The sequence below is a fragment of the Papaver somniferum genome, unplaced genomic scaffold (genome assembly GCF_003573695.1).
Source record: "Papaver somniferum cultivar HN1 unplaced genomic scaffold, ASM357369v1 unplaced-scaffold_114, whole genome shotgun sequence".
Taxonomy (NCBI): domain Eukaryota; kingdom Viridiplantae; phylum Streptophyta; class Magnoliopsida; order Ranunculales; family Papaveraceae; genus Papaver; species Papaver somniferum.
The window spans coordinates 1,382,803-1,408,811 of NW_020620381.1; the positions used below are offsets into that span (position 1 = coordinate 1,382,803).

A 26,009-nucleotide genomic window follows, 5' to 3' on the forward strand; every position below is an offset into this window, starting at 1 on the left:
TAAATAGGAATCATTGTAAATGTATAATCATCCCAGAATCACAAAAACTCTGGAGATCAATAATCCAATTCACCCTACGGGGTTCTGTCAGTGGACGTAGGCGTTAGTGCCGAACCACTTTAATTTCTGTCTTCTTTATTTGTGTTTGATCTTTGTGCTCAATCGATGATCCGTCTCTATGATACCCATAATTTATTATGGTATCAGAGCGGGGAGATCCGCACGAAATCGCTTCCGCTACAAATCAAAAAATTTTGTTTTTTTTTACAACACAAGGAAATTTAGAAATTTCATTTCCCTTGTTATCAGATTTGGGTATCGTACTTTGGATGAATATTTGTGATTATCTTCCATTATTCACATTTGTTTACATCTAAACTAGTTAATGTTTTTTTTTTCCAAGCCATCAACAGTAAAGCTTTAGTAGTATTCACGATTTTGCATGTGGTTCTATTATCTTCATCAAGTTCTTTTTGACGTTTTCATATTCACATTACTGTATGTATGCTTTCGAGTCCATGCTGTACACATAGATATAGCTTCTTGGTTCGTTTTTTTTTGTCAAGAAGATTCCATTCAATTTCAAAAATGGATATTTTCCATATTTTCAGAAATCAATTATGTATCGAATTTAGCCAGTGATTCCTCAATATCAGTAATCCAGTTGTCAAACTGATTTTGATTCAAACTGGTATATATTCTTTTCGGATATCGTTTTTATCCCCTCATTATCGGAAATTGAATTGATCAATATATTTAACATTTCCGACAATATTTTTCGGATTCAATTATCCACGGAAAGTCTTATCTTAAATTTTGATATGAGTTTCATTTTCAAAAATAACTTAAACTCCAATAATAATGGTTTCCAGGTTGTGATCCTATTATTTCAGTAAGTGTTGTGATTGACAACAACTTCTCCTTGAGTATGTTCTCTGTCTACAGAAGTTTATTTAGTTCCTTGAACTACGTATGCAAGTCCTGTTTTATCTATCAACGAAGCTCTTCTTCTCATGGGTTCGGTACCCTAGTACCTAGTACGCACATCAGTTCTAGTTCTACTTAATAACCTTGTCTTTGTCGATATACAGATTGGATAAGTGATTTTAATTCTTATTGTTGACATGTTGGTGTTGTTGCCAACAATCGTCTTCTATCTCGACATCACCGAAAGATGTCTGATTTCATTTTCTCAAATCAGATCCTTGCTGATTGATTATCTTTCTTGCTGCTGTTGTTTACCAACAAGATATAATCATTTTTTTTTAGTCGATGATCATTTTACTGTCAACTAACCATTAATTCTTGCCAACCTCTGGCAATCAATTCTTTTGGAAATATTTTCTATAATTTCCGTCTTTTATTTTTGAAAACTTCCGGAAAATATATTCTTTGAAGAACATAAGTTTCGTAAAACTTGTTCTTTTTATCGTTTTGGTTTTCTCATTTTCTACATTCATGGTGTTCCACCACAGATCAGCAATGGTCCTAATCTATAGCCATTGCAGTGGTTACTACATATATGATTCTATACCAGAATCCAACAAGCAAGAGGCTATATAAGATTCATGTATTAAGGTATCAATAGTTTTTTTTGTTTTGTTTTGTTATCGAACTAATTTATTGTTCTCTCTCAAAATCATGAGTTTCTTCTCATAGTTTATGGGTATCAAACATGGAGCTAACCATGTCTGGTATACTCTCAATATCTTTGCATTGTAATATCTATTTTCATTTATTGCATTGTGAAGAGCACTAAATCGTCTCCATATTCCATTTTTTTTTGGATATGCGAAAATTCTCTCAATTATTATCTCCTCGTATACTTTTATGAGATGTATCAATTCAGTTCCAACAATATCGTTCCATGTTGGATATCTCCATTATTTCCGAAATTAGTTGTCTAGGTTAGTAATTGATTAACCTTGCCTATTCGGCTACTCTAAGCTCTTTGAGTACGTTATGCAGCCAAGCCAATTTTCAGCACAAGACTGATGCTCTAATTGTGAAGATCATTTTTCTGTTTTTTGGTTCATGTATACCACTTTTGTTCAAGTGCCGGCGTTACCGAAGAAGAAACGACTGCAATCAAAGTTCATGTTACAACATTCCTTTCATAAGACCTACAGTTCATGGTAAATTCATAATCGTCATTTTTATGAATTCTATTCAAGTCTAAGTCCTACAGTTGTATAGGCTTATCATCATGAAGAATTCTTTGCCAAGAAGAATTCAATCCCGAAAATATTTCCATATCTGAAATTCTTGCCAAAATCTGGCGAATCAATTCGTTCATTATGGGCGTTTCCATATTTTCCATCTTTTACGAGATACATCCTTTATTTCCGAATATTTAAGGAACATATTATCTCATCTAAGATTTGGTAACATCATTTTGTTACAATAATATTCTCTTCTTCTTTTTTATGTTTCTGGAAAACATAAGTTTCCTTCGGTGAAACTCATAGAATTTTTTTTTTTTTTTTTTTTTTTTTTTTTTGGTGTTCTTCGGAAGCTAACACGTTGAACTATCAGTATCAATTACTTTTCTTCCACCATAGATCCGCGATGGTTCGTATCTATAGCCATTGCAGTGGTTATTTTTGGTCAATGAAAGATTGTTTTCCCATTGACAAACCAGTCTTTATCTTAACTCATTCAGGCAAGATGCTATCAGGATCTTCTTTTCCGGTATATCAATCATTAACCACAGCAGATGCCATGATCCTTGGCAGTATGCTTTTGTTATTCATGAGCTAAATTTTTTTTTAATTAATTGATCCCATGCCGTTTATGGTCCGTTAACACAGTGAACTGTGATGAAGTCCAATTATCATGTTTACAGTATTCATGATCTTATTATTCACGGGCATCATACACAACGTTTAAGTTGTTGCTTTCTTCTGTCAACAGTATGGCCAATATCACGCGGAAATCTCCCTCAATATCAGGAGTTTCCTCTTCTAAGATCATCATTATCCTGATCTTATTTCTAACGTTAGTTTTTCATCCAAGAAAACTATCTTACACGTCCATCTCTGTTTATCAATATGGACGATTTTTTATACAAGACTACAGGTTGTTTGTATGTCTTACCTGAGTTATCTCTGTTTGTCGTCAACAAATCAAACCCATATCACTCTTTTAAACATTCTTCAAACCTCGTTATCCAATCATTCACGTTGTTGGTGTGTCTATCATGTCTTTCCTTGGTTAGTAATCAACATACGAAGCACTCGGCTACACTTTCTGGGAACATGAGGCATCGGGCAATGAAGACTATGTGCTGCCGTTGAGAAGGTTATTTTGCTGCTGCCATTGCACATTCGATACTTTTGTTCAAAGAGGATCTAAATGAAATCAAGTGACTGTTTTACAAGATTCTAATGGAAGTTTATGTTAAAGATTTTTCAAAAAAAACAAAAAAAAAAAAAAAAAATTTGTTCAAGTTGGTTGAAGATTTATTCAAGTTGAACACTACAAATTTTTCCGTGTCCAACTTGAGGGGGGTGTTGGAATATTCACAATATATCCGGAAGATTTAGTCAGCTAGCTAGCTGGTTAGGCCTAGTCAAAGATATGTAGTTTGTTAGTTTGTTGCTATCTTTAGGTTTACTGTTTCTATCTTCCTATATAAATAGGAATCATTGTAAATGTATAATCATCCCAGAATCACAAAAACTCTGGAGATCAATAATCCAATTCACCCTATGGGGTTCTGTCAGTGGACGTAGGCGTTAGTGCCGAACCACTTTAATTTCTGTCTTCTTTATTTGTGTTTGATCTTTGTGCTCAATCGATGATCCGTCTCTATGATACCCATAATTTATTACATCTCCAAGATAAAATTCCAACTCACCGTATCAAAGGATTAAGTTATATCGAGCTTAAAACCAACATTACCATTTTTTATTCTAATGTCTAACTCATACAGATACGAATGCTATTATGAAATAAACTAGTGTTACTAGAACCTTCAATCAACCATTTTTTTCGCGACTTTTGCTTTAAAATAGTGTTCAGCTGTAGCTTAACATCTTGCAGCTCGACATTGGCTTCTTTCATTAGATTAAACTTATCCAAATCAGTAGGGTCTTCTTCTGAAATTCGGATAGCATTTTCCACCCGCAACTGAGCTTGTTTGAGTCTTGCATGCACATTTCCAAAAACATGCACGTTCCACTCCTTCGTTATAGCCTTAAGACGTTTTAATTTAGCTGGGAAAATAAAAGCCGGAGTTCCTAGAAGAGGTTGCTGCCAACTATCAAGCAGCATTTTCATAAAAGTCGGGTGACCAAACCACATTTTTTGCACGCGAAAAGGAGCACGTCTAGGTCTTGGATTGAAAAAAGCATAGTCAAACCAATGAGAATGGTCGGAAACTTCACGGGTCAGAGCTTTAACGTCTATTTTGGAAGTCTCCAAAATAGTCTCACTGTGTATACAAATATGTCGAATCTCTCGTTAATGTTTATTTAAAGGTATATCTTGTACAAATCCATATATTTCCTAATTATCTCAATGGATTCTTGGGCATTCTATTTTCCGTTGGAATTGCAAACTTCTTGTTGCAAGTTAATACCTATCTATTCTAATGAACCCAAATACTTCTGCCTCTCAAAGTTGTTCTCATGTCTGAACACATGTATTTTTTTCTGATCAATCTGTTGTGTAAGATCATTGCTCGGTCAAACTCATAAATGTTGCTACCTCAAGTTTGTTGTCAAATTTAGTTGTCTAAACTATATCTTTATTTCTAGTCTACTTAAGTCAAGTTTCAGATTTATGATTAGAAGTGCGTAGTTCAGTACTAGAAACCACCGAAGACCATTGAAGACTGAAGATTGGAGATCAAATGAACATCAATAAACGTATATGGTTACTGATTTCATTTGTATTCTTGTTCAATTCTACCTTTCTAATCTATCGAAACAAATGCTCACTCGATGAAACAATTCTTATGACGGTAAATCTAAATTTATGTATATACTCGAGGTTTTTGAGCCATGATTTTAGTGACAATAACCCGCATCCCTGAAAAGGTCCTCGTGTTATAAGAATGAGCTTACGAATTCAACGAGCCAAGAATCATTCAATTTCGAGTTATAACGAAAAAATTATGAGTAATTTATTAAAGCAATTGTTATCAGTGTTGATGTTTCTAAAGGAGTTCATTAGTAGGAATTGTTTGTAACGATTCACGGACTTTAGGACAAATAAGTGACTAGAATTCTATTTTAGTCAAGTTTTTGATGTTTCCTCATCTAGGCAAGATGGCTATTCTTCGAGACACTTTTAATTGCCATATTAAAAATTTTGTGATATTTTAGAATTCCTTCCTGAGTTAGATTGTGATTTACTCACAAAAATAAAAATATGCTAAAGTAATTATTTATTTAGTTATTTATGCAATAGTTGTAACTTAGGAAAGACTGCCAAAATTAGGGGAGTCTTGAAAAAGGAAAATAGCTCAAACTTTCTCTGGATTGAAGCTACCTTTCCTTAGATTTCAAACTACCTTGTTCACTATAAATAAAGGGTTCATGAATGCTACAACAATTATACCTTGGAAAATTTGTGTAAGATTCATAGGTTGTTTCCCCCCTCTTTTGTTTTTCTTTAACAAGAGTGGGATAATAAGTCTTTGCTTTGGGGATCGCAAAGCCGATTTGGTGATAATATTCGTGATAGTTATGAAACTTGTAATATAGGCTATTCATAACTCTTGTCTATTTTGATTTCATTCTCTTCTGATATAAGGTCATTCAAGAGTTGTTGATCATAAGGCCTATGAATTAACAGATTTCGGCTCACGGTCGTATACCAACATTATTTGGTCGAAATTGGAACTAGAAAGAAAACTTCAATTAAGTTTTAACAAGATGTCTCTAAATTTAATCTAGTTGTTCTTATTGTAGAATTTAGGTTCCTCTTATGATTTTTGAGGAGTATAATAATCCATAATCTACAAGTTTGTTTTGGTATCTCTACTTTTATAAGGTAGTTGTTCGAAAAAACAAAAAAATTTCAAAACCTTGGTCCACACCTAAAGGGAAATCAAAATCGGTGGTTTGTGGATTCAAATCCCGAAAAGTCTTCGCTTAGGATGAAGAAACTTTTAAGATGAAAAGGACATCAACTAAGGAAATCAATTGCGTAGAATCTTGTGAGGTTCAAGAAACGTAAGGAGTAGATGTATTTGGACTGTTGTGAGGGCGGGTTCGGTTTCAACTACATTCCAGTACGAAGTTATTGATAGCACGCTAGTGTCTGTAGCGGCTTAATACAGAGCGATGTTCAAACTGGACTAAGTCCCGGGGTTTTTATGCATGTATGGTTTTCCTCGTTAACAAAATTTCTCCATATCTTTCTTCACTTTTTAATTCTGCATTATATTTGTGTTTGATATAATTAAATTAATTCTAAGTGATTGGATAAATAACCTAAACAGTTTTTAACTAAAACTGTATTGAACCAACAATACTTGTTCTTGGAATTGGTATCTTGAAATATATATTATAAGACTTGCTCTTATTGGAATTCGGTTAACGTACTGTTACGGTACTTGGTTATCTTGGATATTGATTTTTGAGATCATCCAAGAATTCTTGTATATAATCAGGTTCACGTATATACATGTTTTTGAAGGATCATTAAGTTGGCTTACTTCCAATTGTATTTGGTTGTGTCCCATAGGTCCGAACGAAAAGTTGGTGGTATATATTGGCACCCCTTCGTTTTCAAATTGTATATATTCATATGTGTTCGGAATTAAGATTCTAAACTAGCTAGTTAATCACGTCATCCAATCCTTATAAAATAAATTTTAAATGTAGATGGGTCCACAACTATGTTGTATTAGGCAACGCCAAGCCCAGCGCCTAGCGCGCCCAAATAAAAATTAAAAAATACAAACATTGGCGCCTTAGGCGCTTAATTGTCTAGGCTCCTATTTGTACCCCATCAAAATGGTGTACGTGCGTATTGCACGAACTATTTTATGCCTGGGAAATTCGTTTTGTTGTAGAACCCGCGAGTTTATTGTGGAAATCCACATGGCTTATTGTAGAAGCCTAGTTTGGATCATTGTAGAAACCCGTTGGTTTGTTGTGGAAACCCACATGGATTATTATAGAAACCCAGTTCGGTTTATTTTTGAAACCCGTGGGTCTATTGTTGAAACCCACATGGATTATTGTAGAATCTCGATTCGGTTTATTGTAGAAATCCGTGGCTTTATTGTGGAAACCCACATGGATTACCCGGTTGTAATCGTTTTTCACGTAATACACGGCACGTAGAAGTTTAAATCCGAGACTTTCCTTTCTTTGCTTTTGCAATATGGAAAAAAAAACGCACAATAGAGCTCTTTTCGGCTTTTCGGGACAGACATGCATGGGAAAGGCTCTAAGCTAAGCTTCCTGAGAATGGCTATCATCAATAGCTTGCCCCTTCTTTTTAACCCATACCTCGCACTGCGAAACATGATCGTCTTTTCTTGATTCAATAACAAATAACATTGGGATGGAATTCATTTCATTAAATTTAGAGGAGAAGATTTATCATCTCTATGGGATTAGATCCCGAGTTATCGTGAAGTAAAAAACAATGGGATTATGGAGGTAAATATTCTCGCATTTATTGCTACTGTGCTGTTCATTCTAGTTCCTACCGCTTTTTTACTTATCATCTACAGAAAAAACAATCAGTCAAAATAATTGATTCGAATGAAGTTTTACTTCTTTTTTCTTATCAATGATTGAAGAAATAAAAGGGATTTTCATTCCACGTCTTAAATGAAATGAGCGGACTAGAATCAGCAGTATATGAGATCTGGTAATATGTAGAAAGAAATTGATGGAATACTATGGAAGCTCGGCCTAGCTTATCATAGAAGCCCAAAAGACTTATTTTGGAAGCCATTTTGAGATAGACATAAATCTTTTGAATATTGACAAGGATCTTGGATGGATACAAATATTGGGATATAGACAAGGATCTTGCAAGATAGATATAAATCTTAAGAAATAGACGCATGGCTCTTTCAAGATAGACACGAATCTTGTAAAGATATTCAAGGATCATTCAAGATTACTCAAATCAAGATGGTTATTATGGATAACTAAAAATCTAGGTTTAACTACAACAAAGTTTGGTTTTTGTCTATAAATAGATGACAAAATCCACCTCAAATGGCGGAGGTTCTAGGTTTGCTAACAATTAAAGAATTATTGTAATCATCATATCAATAAAATCTCTCCCTAAGGGATTCCATCCGTGGATATGGGAACAACTTTCTGAAGCATGTTAAATTCTTTTGTCCTTTTCTATTTCATTAATTCGTTTTCTAACCCTAATTTCACATCATCACCAATCAATCGTGTTTTGTGCTCAAAAGCGATTTTTGGGTACAAACATTGGCACCGACTATTGGGATTCCTGTAAAACGATCGTGTTCCCCCATTGAGAAAAATTGTTTCCAAGTGTTTTTAAAAATTAGGGTTTCATAAACGTTCTGAAAAAGGTTGCAGAAAGTTCCCTAAACGTTATGAAGAAAGTGTTGCAGAAAGTGACAGAAACGTCGCGATCCAAAGTTACAAAAAGTTTCGGAAAGGGCACGATCCAGGGTTACATAAAGTCTCAGAAACGACGCGATCCAGTGTTGCAAAAAGTTCAGAAAAGTTGTGAAAAATATGTTGAAAAGCAAAAATCAACAAAAAAAGGAAAAGAAAGTTAGGGCTTTAGAAAAACCATTACGATAGTTGATGAAGCCGTTAAGAAGGTTGAAGAAACTGTTGTGAAAGAGGTTAAAGAACCATTACGAAGGTTGAATAAACCGTTGCGAGTTTGAAGAAACTGTTGCGAAATAATTGGAAAAACCGTGACAAACTGTTGAAGAAAGCTTTGAGAAAACCTATTCTTCATCCAACCTCACGCACAACTCCATATTAAGCAAATTTCACCATCAGATTCAGAGGATCTCATCCGTAGGAACTGTCTAGCCTCTGATCTCTCTTGTTTTTTCAAACAGGTTCAGAGAGGTATAGCTTATCAGATAACGACATGTGTCACAAGGTCCAGCTAGGTCAAAACGACACGGTCCAACCAGTATGTGATCCAACTCGATCTAGACCGTTCAGCTATGACACCTCTGGCAACCAGTAACCGTCTGATAGATATGGCAAAACTCGCCATGTCAGCAATGAGGTTCATTCAGCACAGTTGACATGTCAGTATCCAGTCAGCTTCCATGTCATCAACCTTTAAACATATGATTTTCAAGGTGTTGCCACATCATCACTGTTTGGGTGCCACATCAACAACTCCGTCTCAGTCAGTAAATGCAATGCCAACCTTTTGATTCAGTCGGAAATGTCACGTATGTAACATCATACGTGCTTCGTTCAAATATTGTTTCACCAATAGTTTCTTCGTTTTAAGTCTGAATTGAGTGATTTTTGGCCCACTAGAATGGCCTTTGAATTCCCTACAATATGCAAGCAATTTTTTTTTTGTTTTCGAGATTCATTTGTATGCACTTGGGGAAGCAACATGATCGAGTTCGAGGTTCGTGGATAGCAACATGATCGAATTCAGAGTTCATTTGATATGTCAGCAACATGCTCAATTTAAGATAACCAAAAAGAGCAAAGTTGTCACGTACGACGAAAGGGTCCGGAATCGAGGGACATTCCACACCAAGACAACATTTTGAGACGATTCCGAAAAGAAAAATCACTATGGACCCAGAAATAAAGATGGCAAAAGATAAGTAACCTGATCATAAGCCCATAGCCATCTAGCAAGTGAGGATCATATATAGTAGATCTATTTCCTGCTTCACCCCGGGGTCTTTGCTATTTGTCAATATATCTACATATAATGGGGCGGCTAAAGTTCCTCCAAGCAAAATCAACTTGTTTAAAGAAGTCAAACAATAAAAGACATTTTTCAGTATCGTTTGAACGAAAGAACGCCCAGAGAGGTAAGTCCTCACCAGTTGTTACATTATAAATCGAATTTATAATCACAATTGAGAACATTTTTTGCGTATATTTATTAAAGAAATACTTGCGATATTTTTGTAATAAAAAGAATGACAAAAACAAAGTATATCGATTGTTAAGGAAATTGCTGCGATGTCATTCTAATAAAGTGAAAGGCGAAAAGAAAGTGTCTCAATATAGTTAAGAAGAATCTACAATGGAGCGAAAGGAAAATATTAAAGAACCCATGGGGGAGGAAATACTTCAAATGTTTTTCTATTAAAGACAAAAACAAAAATAAAGTGTTTTTCTTATCAAGAAAATAGTCACAATGTTTTTATAGAAAAGAGAAAAACAAAAATAAAGTGTTTGGATAAAAATATTTCAAGGATAAAAATAGAAATATTTAAATAACAGATGAAAAAAAAAAAAAAAAAAAACGAAAAGGCATTTGGTAAAGAAACTGGAGCGAAAGAGATTTATAAATAAAAGCTAGAGACAGTCAACATGTACAGCAGAGATGGACGCACATTCATTATTCACATATACAAGAGCGTTGAATCCGAAAAATTTCTGCCAGTGCAGGAGCATATGGGCATTCAATGTTTCTAGCAAGATACGGGGGCAACCTGCATTCGAGTGTGAAAAAAAGATATAAACTTACTCTACTTTCACACAAATTCCATTATTGAGCTGTAAACACGTACTTGAGCATCCTACCTTGTTTTGGGATAGTCGTCAGCAAACTAAAAGCGTCGTGTACAAAAATATTTGTAGTTAAAGTTTTTCAAGGATTCATGCGAAATGGCAAGTAATTTTGCATGTTGTCTTAAACTAAATTTTTTTATATATACACATGCTACTATGATAATAAATGTGTTTTCAGACTATACATGTGCTTATAAAGCCTCGAAGTAAGGAAACAGTCAATGTAACATTGAGTAGTCAGTAAGAAGTTAGTTATCCCACAACGACACGTGGCCCTCCACACACAAACGTCAGTCAACAAAGTATTTTCAGAAAATTTGATCTCTCACGTAAAATGGGCGTGCATCACATTTTAGATGTGAAATATTTTTGTACTTGAACACTGAAGCAAAACATCCTTGGTCATACCTGAAGATCGAAAGTTAGTATTGTAATTTTCTTAATTCATCAACAGGTTGAAAATTGAGAGGGGGCGATGTTTGTACCCATCAAAATGGTGTACGTGCGTAGCGCACAAGCTATTTGATGACTGGGAAATTTGGTTTGTTGTAGAAACCGTAAGTTTATTGAAAACCCACGTAGCTTATTATAGAAGCTCAGTTCAGTTTATCGTAGAAACTCGAGGATTTAACGTGGAAATGTACATGGCTTATTATAGAAGCCTAGTTCGATTTATTGTAGAAACCCGTGGGTTTATTGTTGAAACTCACATAGCTTATTATAGAAGCCTGGTTTGATTTATTGTAGAAACCCGTGGCTTTATTATTGAAACCCACATGGTTTATTATTGAATCCCGGTTCGATTTATTGTAGAAACCAATGGAATGTTATTGATGCCCGGTCTATCTTATCATGAATCCCAAAGGCTTATTTCAAAAGTCTTTTTGAAATAGACACAAATCTTGTTAGACAAGGATCTTCCAACATGGATACAAATGTTGGGAGATAGACAAGTATCTTGCAAGACACGTACGGATCTTAAGAAATAGACATGGATCTTTCAAGATAGACACATATTTTGTGAAGATATTCAAGGATCTTTCAAGATAGAGGTTTAGTTTTTGTCTATAAACAGATGCCAAAATCCAACTCAAAGGGTGGGGATTCTAGATTTACTAACCAGTAAAGAATTATTGTAATCATCGTATCAATAAAAATTTCTCTACGGGATCCCATCCGTGGATGTAAGCACAACTTCCGACCACGTTAAATTCTTGTCTTCTTTTATCTTTCATCAATTCGTTTTCTAATCCTAATTTCATATCATCATCATCAATCATGTTTTTTTCTTAAAAGTAATTTTTGGGTACAATCATCGTCCCTTCGGCGACTCTTTTGCAATATAAATCCGTAGTATTGTTATTGGGTTAATAACTTACATAGCCTTTTCTTTATGCATGGTGTTAACCTAGAATCATACGGATATCTGTTGCACGTATTTGAAGCTCGGGATTACCTAAAAAGGAAGCGGATTCACAAGCAATTGCTCTCTGGTTTAGAAAATGATGATCCAGCCATGGCATTATTGGTAAGGCAGTGAAAGCACTCAAAGCAGGGTCCCTGCACAAGAACGCCGGAGCTGATATCACGTCTTGTTTAGCTGGTGGGGGAACGCATGAGTGCTCTGATGCTTCCGGAATTCCCTCTATACTTGTGGTTCTCCAAAAACCCTGCAGAGAATTAATTAGGCCACCTATCAAAATCACCTGGACTGGTCGATTAGTCGTTAATGTCTATCAAAATCACGAAATAAACGATTTAATTGAGACACCATTATTTCTGATGATAGTATGTGCACGGCAAGTGCTAAGAATCAGACCACCCAATTAGGAGCAAAACATAACATTAATTACCATTAAAACAGGTAATTTATACCAGGATGTCCACTCTCTATCTATGTAGAGAGTAATTAATACTATTAATTTTGCTATTAAATTATGATCATTTTTTTTTTTGACAGTTGGGGAAGATTTTCAGAGAGTCATTAATGCAAAGATTCTTTTATTTAATTTGTTCAGATTTCTAGGTCGGAAGAGGTGGGATATACAATGTTTCTAACGTTATTGAGAGTTTGTGTAGCAAGTAAAAAGAAAAAGTAAAACTTACTGTAGTTCTAGTTCATTTTTTCAAGCTGCAGAGAGATAATCAAAAAACTGTTCAACTATCTTATCCCGTAGGGTTTCTGACTTAAGTTGTTGCAAGTAAAATCAAAAGGTATAGTTGCAAAATACCTTAAAAAGAGAGATTGATTACGCGACGGATCTGTTTGAAATTCATTTTGTATAAGTTCTTTTTCTTGAATTTCTTGGGTTGTTACGAAACTAGTTATAGGCATATATATCTTGTTTCTCCCTCGATTTATAATTTTCTGAATTCTGACTAATCTTCTTAACCCTATTTCTTATGCGTGAAGGTGCATTTCTTGCCGATCGTTATGTTAAAAGTTACGGTGAAAGAATCATCTGTTGTTAAACCGGCAGAAGAAACACCAAAAGTGTGTCTGTGGACGTCAAATATTGATCAACTATCACCAATACACGTACAAACTGTGTCTTTTTATAGGCGATCAGCAGCATCAACCGACGATTTCTGTAATTCTACTGTACTGAAGGATGGTTTAAGCAAAGTTCTCGTTACTTACTACCCAATCGCTGGGAGATTGAAGAGAAATGAATCAGGAAGAGCTGAAATCGATTGCACTGGAGAAGGTGTAATTTTTATAGAGGCAGAAACAGATTCACTTATCGAGGACCTTGGGGATTTCACTCCTAATGAACAACTTTTGCCTCTCAGTCCTAATCTTGACTATAGCAACGACATTTCCGTGTATCCCCCTCTTTTGGTTCAGGTAAATCATCTGTTTTGATTATCAAGTTTTGACTAAGAATTTTTTAGAATTAACTCACAAAACAAATTACGCAAAATAATTTCTCTCCCGCTGGTCGAGTCACTAAAGTCCCTGGTTAATACAGGTAACCCATTTCAAGTGCGGTGGTGTTTGTCTAAGTACATCAATCAGCCATATAGTAGTGGGTGGAGTATGCGGATTTAACTTCGTCAATGCGTGGTCCGATTTATGCCGAGGAGTAAACGACATGAAATCTATCCCGTTGTTTGATCGAACCTTATTACGAGCTCGTGACCCGCCAGTAGTATCTTTCCCACATATTGAATATAATAAACCAACGTCTATGAACATACCACCGTTATCAAAACCTGAAATTGCAATTGCCAAACTCAATATCTCAACCATACAGGCCACTCTACTGAAATACAAATGCAATAAGGGCGAGTTTCGGTTCAGTACGTACGAAGTCATTGCAGGGCACATATGGCGTTGTGCATGCAAAGCCCGTGAACTCGAAGACGATCAAGAAACCGTGATATCAATCCCCTTAGATTGCCGTTCACGTTCAATTCCTCCTCTGCCGGATGGTTATTTCGGGAACGCCATACTCGATTTAGCACCAAAAGCAATTTCAGGTGATATTGTCTCAAAACCATTAAGTTATGCTGTCAATATTATACACGAGACAATAAAGACGTTGGGAAACAATGAGTATTTAAGGTCAGCACTTGATTATCTGGAACTACACCCAAATATCTCTATCCTCAAGGGAGGAGGTCCTCAGAGCTGCAATATAAGATGCGTAAGCTGGCTTGGAATGCCAATATATGGAGCTGATTTTGGTTGGGGAAAACCACTTTATGTGGGTCTAGGTACGGTTGGTTTAGCGGGTCTATCTCTTTTGGCTCCAAACCCACCTGGTAGTGACAGTGGCTTTTCTTTAATTATTTCTCTGGAGTCTGATTATCATATGAATCTTTTTAAAGACTACTTTTATGAGAATTGTAATTTTTCCAAATTGTGATAAGAGAAAATAAATGCTGTAAACAATTTAATTCGGATCATTTTTTGTCTGCATCTTTTTTTTTCCTTTTCCCCCCTTTCTTTCTTTTTTCTTTTTTTTTTTCAAATTAATTTAGTGCCTCTTGTCAAAGCTTTTTATTGTTATGATTGAATCATTCAATGTTAAAATCATTCAATGTTAAAATCATTCGGTGATGATACCGGTGACCCAAGTTCCAAACACGTCTTAAGAAAAGAAAAAGAAAAACAAGATAAATAAATAAAGGGACACTGACTAGTCTGGTTATGTCCGCCACCATTATTATCTGGGGTGTCTACTTATGTATGGGAGCTTCAGAATTTTGAAGTCACTGTCACGTGAAAAATATAAATTTTCTTCCCATGTAAACATGAATGGGATTTGAATTGATCTCTGTCAAGGAGATAAAACGTTTTCAAGTTCCTTTGTTAGTAAAAGATCAAATTGACTCGGTTCCCAGTATCCTTTGAAATACAGTGCATTTTTCAAAGCACATTTTTTGCAACCATCATGTGTGACGCCCAAATTTTTTGGTGCCTAATTTTTCCAATGACACATAATTTTTTGGTTCCTTTAGTGCACAAAATTTCTTATTCAACCTTATCAGAGATTACATGAGTCAAAAGAAAATTACACGAGACATTACATGAAGCTCGATAAGAGAAGTTTGTTTGTTTCTCATGTAATTTTTTATTTCCCAAACTATGGCTCCTTCTTGATCAGATCCCCTACTTCACTTTGATCCTTCTTTTATGAAGTCCACTTATTCTACGTATTCAGCTGCACAACAAGACCAAATCAAGTCAAAAGAAAATCGAAGCAATAGGATGAACCGCGGTCACTAGGAGAAACAAAAAGATAAGAAAACAAAAATTGCAAATGAACAAACCTGCAGGCTGAACTAGAATATGGAGTGGGATTGAAGTTCAATGACAGAACATGATTCATTTGTATATCATTGTGTTTCTGTCTTTATTTAGACATTCCATTTCATACACCTATGAAGGAAATACAGCTAAGGATAATCAATGTCAAACCTGGGAAAAAGCATATAGGGAAGTACAGCCGAAGAAAGACTACTCACAAATATGAAAAGGTTGAGCAAAGTACAAAAGGATTCTGACTAAATAATGGGCTATTGGGAAGTACGCTTCTTCCATATTATTCATTTAATCCACTTGTATTCAGCTGCAACACAAAACCAAACCAACCCAAATAAAACAGCATGAATCAGGTATTAGGAGAAACAAAAAGAAGGAAAAAAAAACTAAATACGATACAGTTAGATTTGCAATACCTACTGATTGCACCAGAAGAGGGCATCATCAGGGCATGGAACTGAAATTCAATGATACTGAACAATTCTTACATACGTGGCCTTGCTTTTAATGCCCTCCCTAGCCATTTAATCATTTAATCGCCTACGGGACAAATAGCAGGAAAATCAAAACAAACCTATCTGAAAAGTTTAGAATGAAATCAACTATGTAGCCTTAGATATGGATGAAACTACCAGTTAAAACCTTAGAAGATGAAGAGAACAATGTAATGGAAATTCATAATTAAAGAGCCAAAATTAAAACTACACAAGGGGAGAGAGGGGGAGAGAAAACAGTTTTTTAAGAAAACAGAGGGGTTTGAGATCATAAGTTAAAGAATCCTTCAGTTGTGGGCAATTGAATATGAGTAATTTCTGAAGAGACATCCATCCGCGTAAATCTGTAAGAAACTTAAAAACTGGGCAATCAATTAATTCCAATTTCTGAAGAGAGCCACAGTAGAGTCAGGGCCATGCAGAGCAACCACGTTCTCATTCTCATCATCATCATCGTTCACACCGAACCCCTTAAACTGATTCTATTCATTTACACCAAAACCTTCAAACTGATTGCAGTCTTTCATAGCCAGAAGTTGAAGATTACAGTTGTTTTGGAGTATGCTTATTGGGAAGTATGTAAGCTTCTCAATATTCTCCAAATACAGGGCTGTCAGAGATGTCTGGCTTCTCCCAACTGAGCTTACTAACTTCTGGTCTATCTTCTCTAATACCAATGTCTCCATAGAAGGAAATGAAGGCATTTCTGTTAGATTTTTGCAGCCGCTGATATCCAGAAACTGAAGACTGTTTGATGCAGGGCGGAAGCGTTGAATAAAATTAAAATCTAAAACCACATATTTCCGAGATACCACTCTCAAATAAAACACTAATTTTCATTAATCAAAATCTTCTCCTCTAATATCAAAACACTCATCAATCCGTATTTTGTTAGCCTTGGTAGCACAATATGATTTAGACCTAGTTCAGCTAGATGTTAAGAAGGCGTTCTTACATGGTGATCTAGAAGAGGAGATCTATATGACTCAGCCGAGTGGGTTCAAGGTTGTTGGAAAAGAAGACTGTGTATGTAAACTGAAAAAATCGGTGTATGGGCTGAAGCAGTCTCCAAGACAGTGGTACAAGTGATTTGATCAGTTTATGATTGGCCAGACATACACAAGAAGTTACTATGACCATTGTGTATACTTCAAGAAGCTACGTGATGGATCTTTCATATATTTTCTCTTTTATGTCGATGATATACTGATTGCATCGAATAACAAGAAAGAGATCGATAATTTAAAGTGCAAGTTGTCATCTGAGTTTGAGATGAAAGATCTGGGAGAGGCTAAGAAGATTCTTGGTATGGAGATTCAACGTAACAGAGAGAAGGGTAAGGTTTGTTTGTCTCAAAAGGCATATTTGAAGAAAGTGTTACAGAAGTTTGGTGTCTACGAAGGAACTAAATCTGTAAGTACTCCCCTTGCTGCTCATTTTAAGTTGAATGATCGTATGTCTCCCACTACTGAAGAATAGCGAAAGTATATGGCCCAAGTCCCATATGCTGAGGTTGTTGGTAGCTTGATGTATACGATGGTATGTACAAGGCCGGACATTTCACATGTATTTAGTATGGTCAGTCGTTATATGCATTTTCCTGGTAAGGGACATTGGCATGCTGTGAAATGGATTTTGAGGTATCTTTATGGTACAGTTGATGTTGGCTTGGAGTTTGTGAAGGATAGAAGTAACAATCAGTTGTGTGTTGGGTATGTGGATTCTGACTATGCTGGTGATTTGGACAAGAGACGTTCAATTACAGGGTATGTATTTATTGTAGCAGGGGCACCAGTAAGTTGGAGATCAATCTTGCAGTCTACTGTGACGCTTTCAACTACAGAGGCGGAGTATATGGCAGTGACTGAGGCATTTAAGGAGGCTATATGGTTACAAGGTTTACTAGATGACTTAGGAGTTGTACAAGACCAACTGCCTGTGCATTGAGATAGTCTAAGTACAATTTATTTGGCTAAGAATCAAGTGCATCATGCTAGAACCAAACATATAGACGTACGATTTCATTTTGTGAGAGAAATTTTTGAAGAAGAAGACATTCTACTTGTGAACATTGATACCAAAGACAATCCAGCTGATATGTTGACTAAAGTAGTATCTGGGATCAAGTTTCGACATTTTTTGAAATTGATCCACATCCTTCCAGTTTGGTGAAAGACCATTTTGGGGTAGAGGTTCTTAGGAACCTGGTAGAGGTCTTCTAGCAAGGCCAGTGATGGTTCAATCGACATTGGAAGATGGAGGTGATTTTGTCTATTGATCGTCTCATGCATGAATGCATGATCCGAGGTGGATATTATTGGTAGGATGGTCAAGGACTAGATTAGGAAATCCAGTTGGTTAAGGAAACCAAGTACTTGTATCCTAAGTATAGAAGCTTAAGAGGTTTGTCTCTTAGAGCTAAGTTAGGAAACCCTATACTTGTAGGAACGTAATCCTTATTAAGGAATGTGTCCAGTCCTATTGATGTGTATAACCAGTCCTATTGATGTGTATAAATAGCCATAGAGAGAACTAGAGAAAAACACACCAGAACTAGAAAGAGTTCTCTTCTTCTCTGCTTGAGCTTTGTATATTCCAACCTATACGGTGATATATAAAATTGCTATTCCTTCCCTAGGATTCAACCTCGTTAAACGCTTGTTCTTCTTGTGTGTGTGATTGTGTTCTTGGCGATATTGAGATACCTCGTAGTAGTGCAAACCTAAACGCCGCCGCAGGCTTTGGCGCAACATAAATATCCTCAAATTATCCAGACCCGCAACATATTCTGGTAAAGATTTTAGTTTCATACAGCTATTAACATCTAATATCTGCAAATTGCGAAGGTTGATGATGAAACCAGGTAGTTCTTCAATTGGGTTAAAAGAAAGATCAAGAGTTCTTAGATTTGTCAAACCAGTGACGGCTGAGTCAGGTAAAGATTTTAATTTGCAATTATTGAGATCCAATGTTTGCAAATTACAGAGATATTTGACAGAAGTAGGTAATTCTTCTACATCCGACCACGAGATTACAAGATGTCTTAGATTTTTCAGAGAGTGAATATTTGTAAGAAGATTTCGATCACCAATATACACTTCAGTAAATGCCAGTGTCTCCAGATTATAAAGCCTACTGATGGACTGATCATAAACAACTTCAGTAAGATTAAGATTGCAAAGACGAAGGTACCTTAAATGTTTGAGCTTCAAACTCAAGTGGCGCAACTTTAGGGAGGGATGATCTGGTGACTCGTCCACATGTAATACGCGCAGGTTTTTATTTTCTGAAAATATAGAAGGATCCAGGTTTGAACCTTCAGGGATATAAAGTGTCTGCAACTTCTTCGCTTCACTTAAGCTTTTCAGACATGTTGATGATAAATCCACGTCCAACGTTAACCTGTAACCGACGGATATTAGAATTATTATTCAACTCACTCGCCTTGAGAGACATCAATGCCTGATCCCCAGCAACAGCTTGTGCAAGATCATGCACGAGATCATGCATCTTGCACGTCACTATGTCATCCAATAAACTCTGTTGCACACAATCCAAAAATGAACTCCATAGTAAACTCTCAAAGTATTCATCTGCAATGTCTTCAATCGATCTTCCGTTTTCAAGATTACAAGTGTCCAGAAATCCTTCTGCTATCCATAATTGAACCAGTGTTGCTCTATTTATCTCCCAATCTTTTGGAAATATAGAGCAGTAGGAGAAACACTGTTTTAACTCGGACGACAGATTATCATAGCTTAATTTTAATATCGGTATGATTTTGCTCTGACTTTCTAGTGTATTCCAAATATCATTTTCTTCAATAGACAACCAATCGACTTCTTCATTTCTTGAGCGCATTAGACCTCCAAGAAATTTTGCTGCTAGTGGTAAACCGCTGCATTTTTTTGCTATCTTTAGACCTATTCTTGTCATGTTTGTTGTGTTTACCGCTCCACCGGGAGAAAAAGCTTTCTCCTTCATAATAGACCAACATTCACCATCTTGTAGTTTTTCCAATTTGAAAGGAGGAATATTCCCCATTACAACTTCTGCAACCTGGGTTTTCCGAGTAGTGATTAATATTTTACTCCCTCGAGCACCAACAAGCAATGCGCTGCAGAGTTTCTCCCATTGATCAGCATTCTCGTTTCATAAATCTTCAAGTACTAGCAAATATCTCTTCCCATTTAGTTGTTCTCCAACTTTAACTCACCAGTACATCGAAGTTCGATAAAGTATCAAACCCATTACGAGTTGAGGACTCCATAATTTTTGTTAGGAGCTTTTCTACATCAAAATATTCAGATACATGGACCCACATTGTTAGCTCAAACTGTTTATTTACCAATTCATCTTTGTAGACAAGCTGAGCTAGAGTTGTTTTACCAAGTCCTCCCATCCCCACTATGGAAACGACGGAGACCTTTTCAAGATTACTATCCGATGATGTTGATAATGAAGATGATGGAATAAACTTAGTTAACAGATCTATTATACTTTTTTTATCATCCTCCCTTCCGAAAATGTCTGATTCATTTATAGAGGATGCGGTTTGTCGGCTTCGTTGCTCACTGCTTTCACCAGGAGGAATAGCAGTACTGGTAGCAGATGTAATTTGCAATTGAAAGCTGCTCATATCTTTGGTAATTCCATCTAACCTCTGATTGATATGTTTGATTTTTCTATCCATCTTGAAACGAAATGCAAGTGGGTTGGAAGATGACACGAAATCACGAGCCTTATACATCAAGTTGTTCCCTCTCACGGACCGACGCATGGTTTCGTAACAATACTCATTCATCACATCATTCGCATCATAAGCAACATCTTTAAGCCTTCTCAACCAAAGACCTATAGCTGCATCATTCAGTTGCTTCCTTTCAGCATCAGCTATCACAAGAAGAATCATCTCCAAGGTGTCTTGAAGCTTTTTCAGTTCATCTTTGACACCCCATGCCAGACTAATTTCTTGAGCAACAACGGGGACCAATTTCTTTAATATTTCTGTTGCACTATTGGTAAGAATCCCTTCAAACACCATGGCGAGATATTAGTATAGCGTTGAAAGTGCCCTGATAACGAAACGAAGATTAAGAAATCAGGAAACTTCTGTGTAAGGAGGGACTAGCTCTTTGACAGTTTTACAATGTTTTTATCTGTGGAATGTGGATAGAAAATCCAATCTACATGTATTGTGTGGCTTCCGTTTAATTAGTCGTTCTTGTTGACAGTATTTATTTTACAATAATACATAAAATTCTTTAGTCGATTATCCATATACCCCACATACTTTGATTACATAACAATTGCCAATAAAGCATAACTAATTTTGTCCAAGAAGATATTTTGTGTACCTAGTATCATTGAAGGTTTCGGTAATATGTGTGGCTTCAAATGTCATACGTTTGCACCTAACTAAGATTCGAAGAATTATGTGGGTATACTTCAGCGGTCCTGGACTACGTAATTGCCATTGTTTACTTTACAGCAATAAAGTCTTTTGTCATTCACTCGCCACTTGCACAATCCGTAGGTTTCGATCTCTACATAATTCTTGTCCTAGACATTTCTAGGGATGTATATCCTGGCTAATTTGGGATTTATTGTGATTATTTGGGGCTTATAGCTATAAGATAAAAGAAAAATATTTTGAAGTAAAAAATGAATAGCCCCTTATCCAACTATTTTACTAAATGGCAAAACTATCCCTAATTAATTAGTGTTAATTTGGATGATTAAATGATGTTTAATCAAATTAACCCTGAAATTAAGTACCATTAATTCATCATTAAAACATGAAAAAATGTTAAATTTCTTTTTAAAAACTCGATCCAGAATCGGTTGATGTTAGTTCAGTTGTAAACCGATTCTGGTTTCAGTTTTCCAAATAACGAAGTAAACCCAAAATCTGGTTTTTTGAATACCCACATAAACCGATTGTTATAATTGGTGTTTACTGATGTCCACATAATCCGATTATACCTTACTTTAAGAAACAAAATATTCATAACATAGTTTAGGAAACTAGCGCATTACATATATAGGACAATTCAGTACATGAATTCTAGAATTTGACACATCAAATGTTCGTCAATGAACCTCGGAGCACGTCGGTACAACCTCATATATTCTTTATGGTGAATGAATTTAGTTTCCCCATTACAAATTCTCCAAAGCCCATTGAAACGTTCCAGCTGAAATTCAATGGATTATTAAATGTTAGTATGCGAACTTTTAACTATGACATAAGTATAAATATTATCGGATTACTCACTTTTTTCCTTAAGAGAAGCTCATGGATGATGTTGGTACACCATATTTCTAACTTTAAATGTTAGTTTGAAACCGTTCATTCATGAACATCCCCACCATGACCACGTCCACCTCGTCCTCTCATCTCAGGCCTAGTACTCTCTAGTCCAAAAAAGCCCCGTCTCAAACAATTTAACCCAAATATGGACGAGTTAGTCCAAAATTGTGACCGATCTCGATTTTCATGTATTTCCAATATCCCATAACTACCCTTGAGACGATTCCATACATAAAACGAGGATTTGAAATCGAAAATTTCAGATCTCAAACATGAGTTCAAAATAGGGAGCCGGACAGAGAAGAAATTCGTAGGTGATTTAACAGTTTCAGAGAGAAATTTGGTTGTGATTCAACTTCAGGTTACTGGTAAAGTGTAGTTGCGGGATTATTTTTGATCTCAGATTTGAATTCACGTCAGATTTCAGAGATAGATCGATCCAGAATTCAACTTTACCAGTAACAGCGATTTAACAGTTTCATAGAGGTTAGGTTGGATTTCATCGTTTCTGTTATTTAACGGAATTCAAATTCAGCTTAATTCTGTTTTTGCTTCATCGTTGAATATCTTTTCTGATATTTTTTTTTTATTTTATCAGTTGATGATATGAATTCAATCTGTTACATCTTATTGTTTGTATGTTATTGATTTGATTTTTGGTGTATTTTAGATTTTGATTTTCGTTAAATGATTTTGATTACTGTTTTTTTGTGTTTGGTGTTATGATGCATGATATGAAATCAAACTGATATTAGATCATATGCTTTTGGTTTATTCAATTATGTGTTCTAATAAGATTCTGAAGCTTTTGTTATATCTTCGATTAATTGATGGAGTAGTTTTGATTTGAAGTTTACTGTTATTTGATTTTTTCCTTCGATTAAATGTGTACTTTCCTGTACACTCTTCAAGTTTTAGGTTATTCGAATCTGAAACTATTATTATATTTTTTTTTATATGTAGGTGTATCAAATATGTCTGAGAAGTTTGTTCATGCTGTTTTGAATCATGGTGAACATTCTTCTGCATTTCGTGTTAATACTTTAATCACCGTTGATGAATTGAATCATTTTTCCTGTAAGCAGTGGAGGTCTTTGTCCCCTTTGAGTATACGTTTTTCCTATATGGATACTGATCAAGTAGTTTTTATACAAGGTGATATACAACTTCAAGTTTTAGTTGCTCTTTTTATTCAGATGAACAATGAAGATTTCTATTTGAATGCTGATGTGATTCCGAAGCATACTGGTTGTAGAACTAGTTCAAGGTCTTTGTCTCGTTCTAATTCTGGTTGTACCAGTAGTTCTGGTGCTAGTACTTCAAACTCTTGTGTAAGTGAAAGTCCTAAGCTTGTAAGGGTGGTCGATCATGACGCGGACAAGTCCAAGCCTCTCATTATCAATGAATGGCGTAATGTTTTTGACAATATTGGTAGAGAATTTGTGGGTGGTGTTAAAGCTGTAAGGATTGCTATTGATCAATACAAGATGTGTACTGGTTACAAGATTCTTTTTCTTAAAAACGACAAGACTCGTTTTACTGCGAAAGCGAAGAAGATGGTTGTGGTTGGAGGATTCACTTTGGGCCTGTGAATGGTGACATTTCTCGGTTTGTGCTGAAAGATTCTAACGTTATTCACAGGCTAGTGGTGTTCACTTGTTTTTTTGATCCATGTTATTGATTTTTAGGTTTTAATATGTAGACTTGTTTTAGGTGTACATTGTGGTGCACATTACTTGTTGTAGGCTTTTTGGGTGGCACTGGTGGTGTAAATTTCATATTCTTGCTTGGTCTGTGTTTTCTTTTTGCATGTGTGTTGTTGTTTTTGAGATTTTATTAAGTGTACAATGCGGTGCATGTTACTTATTCCAGATTTTGTTTTTGTAGCTGTGGTGTTGGTTTGAGGTTGAAGAGTCATGTGGTGACAACCAAGTTAGTTAAGCATTTGATCGCTGATAGTATACAGGGTGATCCCACTTTAAAATCCAAACAGATCATGTCACTCTTTAAGAAGACTTATGGGTCCAATATTAAGTATCACCATGCCCGTAGAGGGAAAGAAGCTGTATTTGAAGATCAATATGGTGACGACGAGAAGTCGTATAGCGATTTAAATTGGTATGTGAAAGCCATTGAGCAAACTAATCCTGATAGCTTTGTGAAACTTGAAGTTGATGAAGAAACTGGAAGATTTAAGCGGATTTTCATCTGTTTCGGTGCTTGCAACCATATCTATAGGTATCTCAGGCCCATGATTTACTTGGACGCTACTTTTCTCATTGGTAGGTTCAGGGGTACTTTGATGGCTGCAGCATGTGTCAATGGAAATGATGGTTTTTACCCATATGCCTTTGCTATTGTTTTATCTGAAAACAAAGACAATTGGTTTTGGTTTCTGGATAATCTTCAACAAGTGGTCGATGATCGTCCGATTGTTTTCCTTAGTGATCGTCACGAAGGACTTCTGCAGGGCATTCCCAGAGCATTTCCTGGTTCATATCACACCTATTGCTTTTACCACATCAAGTGCAATCTCCCTAATGGAAAAGGTGATGTGAATTACAATGTCGTTATTGATTTGTTTTACAAAGATGCTTATTATTACACAGCAGCGAACTTTGAAGAAGCTTTGCGGGGCATGCATGCAATTGGTTGTGGACATGTTGCTAATTATCTCGGGACCATTCCAAAGGAGAAATGGGAAAATGCATTTTTCCATGTATGCAGATATGCTGCTCACTCTTCATCTATTGTCGAGTCATTCAATAACTGGATTCTTGAGTTCAAAAAGCTGTCTGCTTTTTCTCTTCTCGATGTGATACGGTGAGTTTTATGTTTAGTGTTTCATTCATTTATTTTTTACTGTCGCACACATGGATTTGCTTGATGTGTACATACTTGTACACATGTTATATCTGTGATTCTGCAACTGTGTGTACATTGTTGTACACATGTTTTATCTGTATTTATTCTTTATCATGTTTTGATTTTATGTTTTGTGTTTTTATTATCTTAGTTTGAAGGTTATGCAGATGAATTCTAAGAGAAGGGTAGAAGGTCTTGAAAATTTTAACACTAGACTCACTCCCGTATACGAGGATTTACTAAACGAGAACATCAACATTGGTCGTACTTGGACTGTTGTTGAGTCTATGGAAAGATTATATGAAGTCAGGTCTCCCCGCACTCATTCTGTAGATCTGTTGGAGAGAACTTGTACGTGTCACAGGTGGCAAGTAAATGGTTTTCCCTGTGCACATGCTTGTGCTGCCATTCAATCTACAAGGGAGGACATCTATTCATTTGTTGAGCCACACTTCACCACTGAATGGTACAACAGGACATACCAAGAGATCATCTTGCCAATCCCCAATTATGACAAGCCGCAGTCTTATGATCCTAGTGATAGGATTATTGTTCCTATTCCTGTGCCTCCACCCGGTAGACGAAGAGAACAACGTTTCAAGAAGGCTTGGGAAAAGAAAAAGAGGCCTATGATGTGCACAAAGAGCTTCACTCTTGGTCACCACAACAGAGCTACCTGCCCCATGCCTTGATACTTTTTATTATGTTTGATTTGTTTGAAAGATTCTATGTTTTTTGGTTTTTACTTTTGGTAATGTCTTTTCATTTTTCTATTCATGGATAATTAGTGTCAGGATCTGTGTAAAATTATGTACACCTTCCTGTGCACTTCACTTTTCTTACCTGGCTTTTTACATGTGTAGCATTATGTA

General features: G+C 35.9%; 4 protein-coding genes across 4 annotated transcripts; 2 read left to right on the plus strand and 2 right to left on the minus strand.

Annotated features, from left to right (window-relative positions):
* Window positions 1–13,789: 13,789 nt before the first annotated feature.
* On the plus strand, window positions 13,790–14,566 carry LOC113328720 (shikimate O-hydroxycinnamoyltransferase-like). Its single transcript, XM_026575741.1, has one exon. The coding sequence runs from the start codon at window positions 13,790–13,792 to the stop codon at window positions 14,564–14,566; it is 777 nt and encodes a 258-aa protein (XP_026431526.1).
* A 4,744-nt stretch (window positions 14,567–19,310) lies between these two features.
* On the minus strand, window positions 19,311–20,003 carry LOC113328721 (putative disease resistance protein RGA1). The gene has a single exon (XM_026575742.1). It carries the CDS (start codon window positions 20,001–20,003, stop codon window positions 19,311–19,313), a length of 693 nt encoding a protein of 230 aa, XP_026431527.1.
* A 163-nt stretch (window positions 20,004–20,166) lies between these two features.
* On the minus strand, window positions 20,167–21,003 carry LOC113328722 (putative disease resistance protein RGA1). The gene has a single exon (XM_026575743.1). The coding sequence runs from the start codon at window positions 21,001–21,003 to the stop codon at window positions 20,167–20,169; it is 837 nt and encodes a 278-aa protein (XP_026431528.1).
* A 3,116-nt stretch (window positions 21,004–24,119) lies between these two features.
* Window positions 24,120–25,829, plus strand: LOC113328723. Its single transcript, XM_026575744.1, has 5 exons — window positions 24,120–24,170; window positions 24,266–24,390; window positions 24,511–24,764; window positions 24,882–25,095; window positions 25,289–25,829. Exons 1-5 carry the CDS (start codon window positions 24,120–24,122, stop codon window positions 25,827–25,829), a joined length of 1,185 nt encoding a protein of 394 aa, XP_026431529.1.
* The last annotated feature ends 180 nt before the right edge of the window (window positions 25,830–26,009 follow it).